This window comes from Remersonia thermophila, chromosome 3 (assembly GCF_042764415.1).
Source record: "Remersonia thermophila strain ATCC 22073 chromosome 3, whole genome shotgun sequence".
Classification (NCBI taxonomy): Eukaryota; Fungi; Ascomycota; class Sordariomycetes; order Sordariales; family Chaetomiaceae; genus Remersonia; species Remersonia thermophila.
In genome coordinates this window covers 2,522,173-2,535,615 of record NC_092219.1, presented here as the reverse complement: position 1 = coordinate 2,535,615, position 13,443 = coordinate 2,522,173, and the positions used below count along the sequence as shown (strand labels likewise).

The window sequence follows — 13,443 nt, the reverse complement described above, 5'->3', positions numbered from 1 at the left end:
TCATGACCACCATGGAGGACCCAGAAGATGTCGCAACACCTGTTTCATGTCCGTAGAAACTGCTCCGTCTTTGCCCAAATGTGCCTGCTGTGCAAACTTCCAGCAGCCAAAAGGTTGATTCAAGCCTCGCAGGCTGTCAGGCTCTGCTCTCCTAAAGATCCTCCCACGAGTCAAGACCGTCGTTCACCACCGCCGCCGCTGCCGCCGCCGCCGCTTCCGTCGCACGATCGTGCTCCTCACGGAGAATCCTCTCGACATCAATAGCGACAGGTGACCTCTTGTCCAAAAACCGTAGCGCCTGGGTCGCCCGGCCGCCGCACGCCCGCTCCAGCGCCAGGAAGGCAAAGTGGCCGCCCACGACGGGCCGCGCCATGAAGTTGATGCCGGGAAAGCCTCCATCACCCTCGGTGTTGTACAGGTCTGTAAGCGGCCGGTCTGTGTGGGTTTCGGTGGTTAGTCGAGGGTTTAATCGAGCCGGGGAGAAAGGAACACCAAAGCGATCAAACGTACCCACGACCGTCTCGTTCACCCACCGCGCCACCGCCGTCAGGATCTCAGCCCTCGTCTTCTGTCCTGTCACGGCCGCCGCGAAGAACTCCCAATCGCTCTTGGCATACAGATGCCGCGAATCGAGCGGGAGGCCGTACCTTTGCAGCACTGCGTGGTACCAGTTGCTCTGCATCTGATATATCCTGTCTGGGATGAAGGGCGTCTTCTTCACATGAGATCCACCGCCATCTCCGACGCTTCCCGTCGGTTTCTGACCGTTGGTTCGTCTGGGCCTTGACAGCGTGCCACTGCCCTCCTCCTTCTCGCCATTGTCATCCGTTACATGAAAACACAACAACGAGTCCGCATACAGGTTGTACAGCGTCGTCCACGACCCGTACCATGTATATGCGAGTTTGGCGTGGGTTTCATCGCGAGAAATGCCGTACTCCTGCCACTTGGCAATGTACTGGTCCGCGATTGCGCGGTATTGGCGTGCCTCGACGTTCCGTTCGACGAGATCCGCGATCTCGGCCATGGCCCGGATACCCACGATGCCTTTAAGTGCCAGGTTGGTCTGGTTGGCCAGCCAGCCGGCAAAGTCGTCGGTAGAGAGTTGGTTGTGGGGGATCAGCGACTCCCGAACAAGGTAGCCCGTCCATTGCGACCAGAGCTTGTACGAACGAGAGAGCCATTGCACGGCTTCCTCTTCGCGACCGACGCCATGCCGGGGGTGTATGTCCATCCCGTGTTCGTCCACGCACTTTGGCCATGCCACGAACCTTTGCATGGACGCTGTCTCTCCCACCGCAGCCCTCACCTTGGTGAAGGCGGGCTCCGCGTCGTATCCCAGCGCATTGGCCAGCGCCAGGGCCATGATAAGCATATTCCCACACTCTTCCACAGGCATATATTCATCACGTCCGTCCGCATGGCCTGTGGCATTGGGGAAGTGAGTCCCAAGGTCATGCATGCTGTAGTCATTAGGGTACTGTCCGCTGAGCTGGTGCTCGAGCAGCGGCTCGAGCAGGTATTCCAACCAGCGTGGGTTTGTGTAAAGGAAGAAAGGGAACGCCGGAAAGATCACATCGACCGTTTGGAAGTTACCGTCGGATGATATCTCCTTGAGGAACAGCAGTGGGTGGTCTGGCGTGCCCGAGAACTGCGTTGCTCCCAGAACCTGGCGGGCGGAGAGGGCGGCGATGTCTTGGTACTCGCTCGACCCGGACAAAAACGCGTCCCGTGCCAGCGTGTCTGAGTAGTTCGCGGCGAGCACCGCTGCTGTGTGGAAGTCGGCGTAGTGGTACGCGATCAGCTCGTCGGTCGTGGTGACGTGGGAGCGCCATAAAGGCTTCATCCATCTGAGGCCCTTGGAGCTGGCGAACTGGGCCACGGGATCCTGCACCAGCGCGAACGTGAACGTAATGCTGTCCTTTTTACCACGACAATCCCCTCCACTGTTGTTCGGTCCTGCGAGTTTGAACCCCTTAGAGAAGGCAAACACAGGCTCCTCGTCCATGACTCGGCGAAACCTCCCATCCACCTCATTCTTCAGCACACCAGTCTTGGCAAACTGCTGACGCAAGTGAGCAGAGACGCCACTCTGGTGATGGGCATCAGCAGGCGCCGAGAAGAACAAGGTTCCCCACTCGGCGTGGTCGGCGAACTCGGTGAAGAGCTGTTCCTGGAGGCGGGCCACCTCCCATGTCTTGAGCCGCGGGGCCGTGCTGTTTCCGGCACCACGGTGTAACGGCCTGCGCAAATCCCACCGTACATGGTTATCCCTATTGCCCGTGACCCACTCTCCGTTGATGTCCGTATAGATATGGACGTCCAGACAACCCTCGACGAAGATGGTCATGTACGCGGCAGGGATTGACTGGCGGAAGGTGGAAGAGGGCGTGATGGGGGATAGAAAGGAGAGCGTCAGGCCAACGGATCGGGTGGACGAGGACGATGGGGAGGTGATATGGTATGTCAAGTTCGTGGTAGACGCGTCGAAGCTCACGCCGAGATACTCCGGGTACACGATCCGGTAGCTAGCATTCTCGCGCGGCAGCGAGTCGTGGGGACGACCGAGCAGTGGGTAGACCGCGGCCGTCTCGGGGACCGAGGCCATGACGGAGAATCCGACCTATTTGTTAACGTTATCCATAAGCACACGTCAGCGAGTCCTTCACACTGCACAGCTGCGGCTCCAACAGCGACGTTCGAAGACATCCTTTCACCCGATCAGCGGCACCAGGCCAACCAATCTGCCCTGCCATGGATTGCCTACATGTGCGCCCGTCCAAAACATAGGCCAGCTCTCCCACGGTGCGCTGCGCGCATTGTACAGCCAGGTGCTGAGGTATGGGTTCCGAACGATGAGCGGGAGGACGTTGGGGGTGAGCGTCGATGCCCCGGCCACGGCGGCCAGCGCCAGGAAGTCAAACCGCATGTCGGGTCGCTCGGAGCAAGGGCTGGGACAGAAGAAGAAAAAGAGAGCCAAGCAAAGAGGCTGGTCTTTCTCAGGGCCTGGGCATGAGTGGTACGGACTCCGGCCAGGAGGTCAGAAAGTTATGGTGAGCAAGGAGGTCGAATCCGTCGAGTCCGCTTTTCGCGTCCAGGATGCGGTCGTTAGGCGCTCAGGTACGGACTGATGAGGAAACACAACAAGGCGTAAACATTACACAGAGACCTATACAATGCTGCGAGATACAATTGGAAGTCATGCAATGAATGGCAGAGCACGAGAAGAGGGGCAAGGGGTTCGTCGTGCTGATGTCCAGCCTTCCAGAAACACCGCCAGGAGCTCCGAGAATGACGACAATGAATCGGACTGCGGGATTGATGGAAACCGCCCACCCAATGTAGGCAGGTATCAGGAACCCCGGGCATTCCAGTACATAGGTAGGTAGGTACCTACTCTCTCCCTGGGTTACAGTCTTGGATGGACAGCCCCATCCACAGGGCTGTCTTGGGGCGGGACGTACCCCGCATGTCCAAGACCCCTAGTCTGGACGGGCCGCTGTGGAGGCGCTGAGCCGTTGACTCCACTGAAGCGCTCCCGCATGTACATCAAGTGGGGCCCAGCGTCAACATCGGGTCCGGGCCGGCTAGAGGCGGCGTCGACCCGTTGCTTGGAGTACGAGGTCTGGGTGTGAACATTCCAATCACCCCCTCCTACTTAGGTACCTAAGTAACAAGACATATGTAATCGGGCCCGTGATAAAATCGCTTCATTCATGCCGCTCAAAGTCGGAAGCGGTAACTTACCGCTACCCATAGATCTCGGCTCCTCCCACGAACAGAATTATGTTACAGGTATAGTGGTTACATCATGGCACATAAAGTTCCCTTGCTGTAAAAGCCAACCTACACCATGCCCCGGCTACCGTACCATATACAGCTCTCGGAAAAGCAAAGACATTGAAACTGGCGAGAAGATAGTCGCCGACGTCCCCCAAGGACCTCCGCACCCATCCCCTAACCCAGCCCAGGCTAAACCGCGTCTTCCCCATCCGACTGGCCCTCAATCATCATCCCCCTAGCATTCGGAACACCCACCAGGATCTTTCCGCGTGGCACCCTCACATCACGAACCTTCATGCATCCAAACACATTGAGCTCTTTGAGGTTGGGGCAGGCACGAAAGATGCAACCCACGATGTAGTCGTTGACCTCCTCGATGAAGCTGATCTCGAGCTTCTCCATATCCTCATACAGTTTGTCCTTGGAGAACACCTCCTCGAACACCTCCCCCCGGATGTGCCGACAAGCATGGATGTTCAGGTTCCGAAGCTTGCGTCCCGAGTGCGCCATCAGCGCACGGAACCCGTCGGAACAGAGGCCGATGTTGTCCGGGTTCTCACGGGGATGCGCCGAGTCGATCTGGCAGCACTTTTGTAGATCGAGGTACTTGAGACCCGGGCTGGCCCAATCCGTGAAGAGGCGGACGAAGCCGGCGTCGGTCATCGCCTCGCTTTCGGTGATGCGCAGTTTCGAGAGAGAGCGGCAGTACGTGTGGATGGCGTCGAGGACGGTGTTGTCGGTTTCGTTGACGCGGGTGAGACAGAGGGTTTCGAGTTGGCGGCCGATCTTGCTAAGGACGTCGACGTAGATGTCGGAGTGCACTGACTTGCGCAAGTCCAAACTGAGATGCCGGAGGGTCTTAATCTGCCCGATTGCGGCGACGCCGGTGCCTGTGACTTGCTGGTTGTGGCAGACCTTGAGGCGGGTCAGGTTGGGGCATGCTGTGGGAAGGACGGCGAGGACCGCGTCGGTGAAGTGCTTGTCTGTAAAGTAGACGCGCAGAGAGCGCAGTGGTTTGCCCCTTTTCTGCAATAACTCGATCCACTTGGACTCGGAGATGAGATTAGCACCATGCAGGTACAGGTCTTCCAGCTCGATGTGGCGAGTCATAAGGTAGTCTACAACCGGGTCCTTGAAGTGAATTCCGTTGCGGATCTAGCGGTGGTCAGCGACAGTCCCGTCTGTGGACTTCGAAGCCTTACCTTCAGTCTCTTGAGACCCGGAACCATTTGGAAAATGCGGATGAAATCGTCCTGGCCGAGTTTTGCGCCGTCGTACACATGGAACTCCTCGGCGGTTGGCGTCAAGAACAGGCTGAGCGTCCTTGAGTCGAGGAGTCGGAGCTTGGAAAGCTTCCGGGCGACCTTGTCAATGAGGATCGGAGGCATATCCCCAAAATCCTCGGCAAGATCAATGTTCTTGGCGAGCGTCTCGATGCACAGGGTCATCAAACTCTTGGGCCCAATGGCGCAGATGCCGTCCAGAATATTGCTTTGGAATTGGCGGCGTCGGCCAGCCGCTGCGACTCTCCTGGCCTTCTGCTTGGCGGCGTCTTCCTTGTCGATATCCCTACTGCACTCGGGGCATAGCAGGCCACCGCTCGGCCCATTGCGACTATATGCAGTGACTGTGAAGCGCTTTGCGCAGATCTCACAATTTTCTTGCTGATTTGGCAGAGGAGCGGAGGCGGCTAACAACGCCATGGCTATATCGTCGTCCTCATCCGAGTCCGCAGCACGCTTGCGCTTTTGGAACTTCTTGGACGCCTTGATCTTCTCAATGGCTCTCTGTTCCCTCTTGCGGGCCTCTTCGTCTTGTGCAATGGGCGCTGCTGCGCGTCTTGACCGAGTTGCCCTTGCTGGGTTGTCGGTGACATCCGGAGCCGCCGAAGATGTGGAAGCCTCGGTATTGGCCTGGTTCTGGCTGTTGTTTTGTTGTTGTTCCTGGGCCTCTCTTCGCCTCCGCTCAGCATCCAACCGAATCTGATTCGCTGAGATGTTATGTGCCTGGCCGACCATTTATCAGCATGGGGAACCACTTATAAAGATCAGGCCAAGGTTCCGAACATACCGCCAGATAATCGGTCAGGGCCGATTGCCTGGGCGCCGATATTGTTAGCAGAGAGCTGTAACTACTTGAAAGGCAGAAACAGCGTACGGTCCCATGACCCGGCGCGGGTATCCCCCTCGAGACCTAGTTTCTTGTCAGTTGGATTCTTCTCTGCTGGGCACCGGAGGCGATTTCCGTCCGAACTAACATTGTGGAAAGCGGTGGCTGATGATGCAGCCTATTCTCTTGGGTAAATACGTCAGTGAAATGGGATGGAGGTGAGCTTCGGTGTGATTGACAGGCAGGACTCTTTACAGGGTGGACTCGGTTGGTCGGACGGCACGGAAGAGACGCGGCGACGCGAGGAGGGGCGATTGCAGGAGACGGCCTTGACGCCAAAACACGTGACCTGCATTTAATGTGGACGACCTTTCTGGACCAGGCAGGCGGGAGGTAGATGGACCGAATGGCTTTTTCACTTTGCACCTTTCAGTCAAGTTGAGAAGACAGCCAGTCGAAAGAACTGGTAAGAAGGAGATGCATTCAACAAGGAAGATGGGAAAAAGCAAGCATGGAGTTTGGAGACAGGCCGCACGGGTTTCCGATAGCTCCGAGCGCTGATCTCCGTCATGTCGACCCAAAAGTCGGCCCGCTGCTGCCTGGACTGCGGAGATCCAATTATTCAAATCACGTGATTCCGCGTCCAAGGAACCACGGCCCCTGGACGACGACGCCACTCTTTGCTTGAACGGGGATGTCAAAAGATCCCCTCATATCATCGCTCCTTTCTTTTTGTTGGTGTGTTTCTCGTCCACTGGTGGCCCTCTTGCTTCAAGATCCAGGGTTGGAGTTCTGTGGGAGAAGGAAAAACGGAAAACACCCTGTCGCCACTCCATCTACGTATGCCTCACTCTCTTACTCTCATGGACTTTTTTCTTCCGTAAACTTCTCAACTCGGCTGCAGCCTCGCCCATTGGCCTTGCCTTCATGTCTGGACCTAGCAAAATCCGAGACCTCATCTAACCTTGGAAACCCTTTTTCCCTCTCCTTTCTTCTCTCCTTGTCACCTCTCCCTTCGCCCCGTCGTCCTCCTAGTCATTGTCAAGGCGACATCCTCTGGATCGCACCCAAGATTTTACCCCAAACCTTGTCCGCTTTCGCAGCGGGCGCTTCTTCTACAAGCGTTCCTGTGGACGTCACGTTGGTGACGCCATCTAGTGAATACCATCCTACCTCGCAGCATCCACAGCAACTCGGTAAACTCGATACGTTGAACTCGCCATGGTTAGAACTAGGCGTTCGGCCGCAGCCGACGAGCATGCTGGTAAGTGCTTTATATTTGACGATGCATTCTACTTGTAGATCCTCCGTTCCTGCACTTCACCAACTACGAAGAGGACATGGTTGGATGGATCATTGGACGTCTTGACGCTCAGCTGTACTTTATTCTCTCCATCATCGGACGGAATTGAACCGACCTACTTATCACAGATATCGCTGACTCCGTACTCTTGTCTTCAGTTCGGGCGAGAATTGGCGTCAATGATTCGGTCATCTTGTCCGATACCAGCGGCGCCATTAGTGATTCCTCGTCGGTTCCCATCTCAGCCACACCAGCGGAAAGCGGGTATAGCACTCCCTTGACCAGCATCTCGGCAACATCAACCACAAAAGACACCGTCCCCTCGACACAGAATCTCAGGAGACGCCTCAACAGGGTGGAGGTGCACATTCCCGCCGCCAGAGTCCGTCAACCAAAACGGCACCTCGGGCCGGCGCCCGCTTTCAGCACCAGCAAGCGCAAGCGTGGATTTGAGGAGGATAGCGAGGAAGACTTGTCTGATAACTCTCCCGACGCGGTTCTGGCGCGGAAGCTGCAGGCGGAGGAAGATGCAGCAGCTGCCTCATCCTCTGTTCAGCCTGCCCCAAATACCGGGCCAGCTCCCCGCCGCAGCGCTAGAACTGCTGCTTTGGGCAAGGCCCCCGCCAAAAAACGGGCCGTCGAGGTGGTTGGCTCTGAAGAGGATGACGGCGAGTCTGACGATCTTGGTGACGGCGACTCTGTCATGGCTGGCCCTGGTGCTGTTCTTAATTCGGACTCCGACCTCAGCGAGGTCAACATTGGCACGCCCGACTCTGAATCATCGGATTCTGATGAGGAAGGCGTTCAGGCCCGGCTCACCGCTGTCCAGATAGCCATAAATACTCGCCGGGCTTTTCGCCGTCCAGTCAACAAACGCCGGGCTGAGCGTGACAGAGGTCGTCTCGAACACCATCATCCCGAGCTCAAGACCATGTGGAAGGAACTCGAAAACATGCCGGTTCTGAAAGCCGGCAAGGCGGAGCAGCCCAAGACCATTTCTCGACAACTCAAGCCATTCCAGCTTGAGGGCTTGGCCTGGATGACGGCCATGGAGAAAACCGAATGGAAGGGTGGGCTGCTGGGCGACGAGATGGGCCTCGGCAAGACCATCCAGGCCGTGTCCCTCATCATGTCCGACTTTCCCGCTAAGAAGCCGTCTCTGGTGCTTGTGCCGCCCGTCGCTCTGATGCAATGGATGAGTGAGATCGCACTGTACACGGACGGGAGGCTGAAGACGCTCGTTTTACACGGGACCAACTCCAAGGCCAAGGATCTCACGGTTAAGGACATCAAGAAGTATGACGTTGTCATCATGTCTTACAACAGCCTTGAGTCCATGTTCCGGAAGCAGGAGAAGGGGTTCAAGCGCAAAGGAGGTACCGTCTTCGAGAAGTCAGTCATCCATCAGACCGACTTTCACCGCGTTATCCTCGACGAGGCCCATTGCATCAAGACGCGGACGACCATGACGGCCAAGGCCTGCTTCGCGCTCAAGGTCACATACCGGTGGTGTTTGTCAGGCACGCCGCTGCAGAACCGCATTGGCGAGTTCTTTTCCCTGATCCGGTTCCTCAACATACGCCCATTTTCCTGCTATCTCTGCAAGCAGTGCCCCTGCTCAACGCTCGAGTGGACTATGAACGAAGACTCCAGGTGCACCGAATGTGGCCATGGGGGCATGCAGCATGTGTCCGTCTTCAACCAGGAGCTGCTCAATCCGATCCAGAAGTACGGCAATTTTGGTCCGGGCGCTGAGGCCTTCCGCAAGCTGCGCATCCTCACGGACCGCATCATGCTGCGCCGGCTCAAAAAGGATCACATGGACTCGATGGAGCTGCCGGTCAAGGAGATCAACGTGGTGCGCCAGTTCTTCGGTGAGGAAGAGAACGATTTCGCCACCAGCATCATGACAAACAGCCGGCGCAAGTTCGACACGTATGTAGCCAGCGGTGTCATGCTCAACAACTACGCCAACATCTTTGGCCTCATCATGCAGATGCGTCAGGTAGCGGATCACCCGGACCTTATTCTCAAGAAAAACAGCGAGGGCGGCCAGAACATCCTGGTGTGCAACATCTGCGATGAACCTGCGGAAGATGCCATCCGGTCTAGGTGCAAGCATGACTTCTGCCGCACGTGCGTCAAGAGCTACATCAACTCGACGGCCAGCCCCAACTGCCCTCAGTGCCACATCCCGCTGTCGATCGACCTGGAGCAGCCTGAGATCGTGCAGGACGAGATGCAGGTCAAGAAGTCATCCATCATCAACCGCATCAAGATGGAGAACTGGACATCATCGTCCAAGATTGAACTTCTGGTGCACGAGCTGCACAAGCTCCGGTCCGACAACGCCTCTCACAAGTCCATCATATTTTCGCAGTTCACAACCATGCTGCAGCTCATCGAATGGCGTCTGCGCAGGGCCGGCATTACCACCGTGATGCTTGACGGCAGCATGACGCCCGCCCAACGCGCCGCCTCGATTGACCATTTCATGAACAGCGTCGACGTGGAATGCTTCCTGGTCTCGCTGAAGGCTGGTGGTGTCGCTCTGAATCTCACCGAGGCGTCTCGCGTCTTCATTGTTGATCCATGGTGGAATCCTGCTGCGTATGCCTCCCTGTCCCTCGTCCTGAATCCGTGTTCCAGAGACTAACAACTGTACGACAACAGTGAGTGGCAGTCCGCCGACCGGTGCCATCGCATTGGCCAGACCCGCCCCTGTATCATCACGCGCCTCTGCATCGAGGATTCGGTCGAGAGCCGCATGGTCCTTCTACAGGAGAAGAAGACCAACATGATCAACTCAACCATCAATGCTGACGATGCCGCCATGGACTCCCTAAGCCCGGAGGACCTGCAGTTCCTGTTCCGCGGCAACTAGACGTCTTTCCGTCTGCGGTGCGTGGAGGAGTCCGCGCATGTCTGGTGGCCTGGTTTTCTTGGGGGCTCCGGACCGTTATGTTTTCCTGTTGATGATGTTGCCTGTATTGCTACCTACCCACCTATGTGGTTGCAGCCGTCGCTGAGTCCTGTTTGGGAGGACTGTCATGTTGCCTGTAGGCCTATTTCCCTAATGTAACGATGGGAGAGAGGTGGGGGTGGGAACTGTCGGGTTCTGGGAGGGGTTTGTTGGTTCTGGCGCATGGCATGGTACAAGTAAGGGAGCTCTTGAGGGTGTTGTATGGGATACATTTTTCTCGGCTTGTGATCGGACCTTCTGAGGGAAGATTCCTGGTGTACGGGCTTGGCTTGTGATGTATCTTAGAGAGCTTGTTTCGAGTCAACACTGAAAGAACATTCATGTAAACCCCCGCGGTCTGAAGGTCACGAACATGTGCGGGGTGATTTGCTGATGGCACAAGTGCCCACACTAAACCCCGCCCCTGAGCAATGATTCTCGAACTCTTCGACACATGATATCCCGAGGTGGGGGTTTGATTCGGTGTCCTCCTGGTCGCCCAGGAGCCGACGTCTTTCAGATGTTCAGATGCTTTCTCCTAAGGAGCCTGTTCGTCGACAGGGAGGCATAGACCCTTGGAAGCATATGATCCCCCTCCAGGTTGCTTACCCCAGCACCAACGGACGAGCACGAGCGGGTGGGTGGACTTGTAGGCTTCGCAATGTTGCATGTGATATTGGCATGGATAAGGCCAAGTTCGTCACGCATACCGACCCCTCTCTTCGCCATCGTGGAGAGATGGTTGCCTCCACCATCACCGTATGCACATGTACAAAAGCTGGGTCTTGGGGCCCGGAGCATGTGATGATACCCTCAAGAAGGACTCCTCGCTGTCGTCTGATGCAGATCCATCAACATCCCCAGACCCGAGCTGGTGAGTCATCCCTATGTCACGACATCGTCGAAAGCGACTGTTTGGCTCAAGCGAAGAAGGGGACGGGGATGGAGCACCGATGTCCCCGGCAACCAGCCCCCGGAACCCGAACCCGGGTCTCCCTGACCCCCGGAACCCTGGAAAATCCGGGGGTGGCTGGAGGGCAAAAGCATGGATGGGGCTCTGGACCGGGGGACCGACGCCCTCGACAGCGGTGAGATTTGAAGACCTCGTTCGTCCCATCCACAGCAGTTCCGTGGCTGGATGTGGAGGCGGCGGTGTGGACCCCACGAACGGGTGGAGATCTGGGGAAGATGTCGGGGTCGGAGTGGGTGATGAGCCGACCAAGACAACAACAACAAACAGCACGTTGGTCTGGATCCCCCTGCCCCTCCCTTCCACATGCCTCCGGGGCATTCCTGGTAACCGTCGCCATTCTGTTTTTACCCATTTCCAAGACAACCCGCCGCCGTCATATGCCTCGGACGTGGCTCTGCGGGCGGTCCGATGTTCGGAACGAGGCAAGTGCTGCGGATCTGGAGAGCCCACCGCCGAAGGGGTACAATAGCCGGGACTCCGCGGCGGGGAAAAGCCGACGCCCAGGCCGACCGAGTGCCGGGCAGCCTGCGGAGGTGCATGTGCAAACAGCCCATTTCGCGGGGCCGGACCGGCTCGCTGGTTGCCAAGGGGAGACGACCGTTTTTACAAGCACGAGGCTTCGTTCTGTCAAGCTTCACTTTCGAACACAGGATCGACCCTGGGGCCTCGTGTGTGGCAGGGGCTCGCATCGGTCAAGATGCTCCGTGCTACCGCCTGGTGACCAAGCTTCCGCATGGTTGAGGTGACACATGAAGAAGCATGGATGGAGATCACGCATTGCTTGGGGGGGGATCTGACGTTGGTTCCGGCTGATGTTGATGCGGCCCCCCGGGCCAGCGCCAAGCAACAGCCTTCACTTGATTTATCACCACAGCCAACGTGTCAAACGTTCAGCGTCCTGGACTCGCAGAGGCCGTGATGCGTCAGCCAGGAATCCCTTGGAGCCCTGGACAATGTGCCCGGGATGCAGTCGAGGCACCATGCCTCAGGTTCCCAACCTCTTGCAGCCGCAGAACACAAAGCATTGCCCTGGTCGCCATGAAGATGCTCATCTCAGGATTTGAACCAGAGACGGATTGCCAATCGTCGGGCAGCAATGGGAAACTCGGCTTTGCCCATTCGTTTGGGAATCACGGAGGCCGCCGTCCCCCCCGGAAAGACAAGGGCGTGTCTGACGCGGCTGCGACGTTGTTTCATCCAGCCCATGCATGGCAGTGATTATTTTTTTTCCTTCGAGAAGGCGCTCGGTTCTCACCAAGGGTGGATTTCGGTGACCAGGTTCGTGTGCCCGGCAGGGCATTTTTTTTTCGGATCTGGACTCGCTTTCCTTTTCGTGTCGAAGGTGTGGTCGGAAGAAGTCGGGCAAGGGCGGCAAGCGGCCGCATGGCATCCTGGTTCCTTGCCACAGCCATGCCCCTGAAGACCCACCTTCCATCCCAAGACGGGACCCACCGACCCACCGAATCCACCAGAGCCCAATGGTGGGGCTCCCAGGGCATGCACGGAAACAACGAATAACAGAAGCCCCGTCAACAGGACCAGCTTCGGAAACGGCCTCATGGCATCCAAGTTGGAAATGATGACGACGGGATGCGTCGCGTACCGTGCCGAACGTTCTGGACGGCGGCAGCAATACCGAAGAGATAACGGCCCGTCCAGAGAGCTGCATATTAACTGCCCGAAGTGCATTATCTCGCTACGACGGTCGTCGTCAAGATAGATGATTTCTCGGGGTCGGATGCCGCTGACAAAGAGCCCGTAATTTCTCTTTGGCGACGGCGACAAGTGAGCGAAGGGCTGCGGCCGGAGACGGCACAGATCCTGACGAGACGCCGACGCTTCCATGAGCATAGGCTGGCCCGGCCCTTCTACTATCGCATTTCGGGTAATAAGCAAAGGCGGTCAGGCCCCTGACCGCAGGATGCGTGCCTGGGCATCTGCGTCCTGCGTCTTGTCTGCGGTTTGGGGTTCACTTGACTCAAGCCCTGGCGCTCTGCCTGGCCCCTGGCTCCCGCTCTGGCCGCGTCCAGGGGCCGACGGATCCCGAAGCAGGGCTTCGCGTCGTCTCCCGGCGGATCGGGACGGGCGGTCTTGACCCGAACAGGCAACCGGCAACCGGCTTTCTGATGTCTGATTGGACCCACCGTGGCTGCGAGCTGCAGCGGGCGACTGCGTCTGGATTGCCGTCTGCCAGTTGGGGCCCACCGACTTTTCGTTGCCCTCGAGCAGAAACGCCCCGACAGCCACAGGTGTGTCTCGTGACTGGCGCTCGTGACATCTGGCCAGCGGCGGACGACAAAACAACCCATGGTT

At 57.4% G+C, this 13,443-nt stretch overlaps 3 protein-coding genes across 3 annotated transcripts; 1 reads left to right on the top strand and 2 right to left on the bottom strand.

The window, feature by feature from the left end:
* Positions 1–151: 151 nt before the first annotated feature.
* On the bottom strand, positions 152–2,929 carry VTJ83DRAFT_3531 (uncharacterized protein; the record flags this gene model as incomplete). The annotated part of the gene is made up of 4 exons (XM_071009920.1): positions 152–435; positions 511–776; positions 861–2,623; positions 2,768–2,929. The coding sequence occupies 4 exons, from the start codon at positions 2,927–2,929 to the stop codon at positions 152–154; spliced, it is 2,475 nt and encodes an 824-aa protein (XP_070867409.1).
* Positions 2,930–3,972: 1,043 nt separating this feature from the next.
* Positions 3,973–6,247, bottom strand: VTJ83DRAFT_3530 (uncharacterized protein; the record flags this gene model as incomplete). The annotated part of the gene is made up of 6 exons (XM_071009919.1): positions 3,973–4,938; positions 4,986–5,789; positions 5,854–5,881; positions 5,941–5,976; positions 6,041–6,070; positions 6,141–6,247. 6 exons carry the CDS (start codon positions 6,245–6,247, stop codon positions 3,973–3,975), a joined length of 1,971 nt encoding a protein of 656 aa, XP_070867408.1.
* An 866-nt stretch (positions 6,248–7,113) lies between these two features.
* VTJ83DRAFT_3529 (uncharacterized protein) lies at positions 7,114–10,079 on the top strand (the record flags this gene model as incomplete). Its single annotated transcript, XM_071009917.1, has 3 exons — positions 7,114–7,156; positions 7,354–9,805; positions 9,869–10,079. The coding sequence occupies 3 exons, from the start codon at positions 7,114–7,116 to the stop codon at positions 10,077–10,079; spliced, it is 2,706 nt and encodes a 901-aa protein (XP_070867407.1).
* Between the last annotated feature and the right edge of the window lie 3,364 nt (positions 10,080–13,443).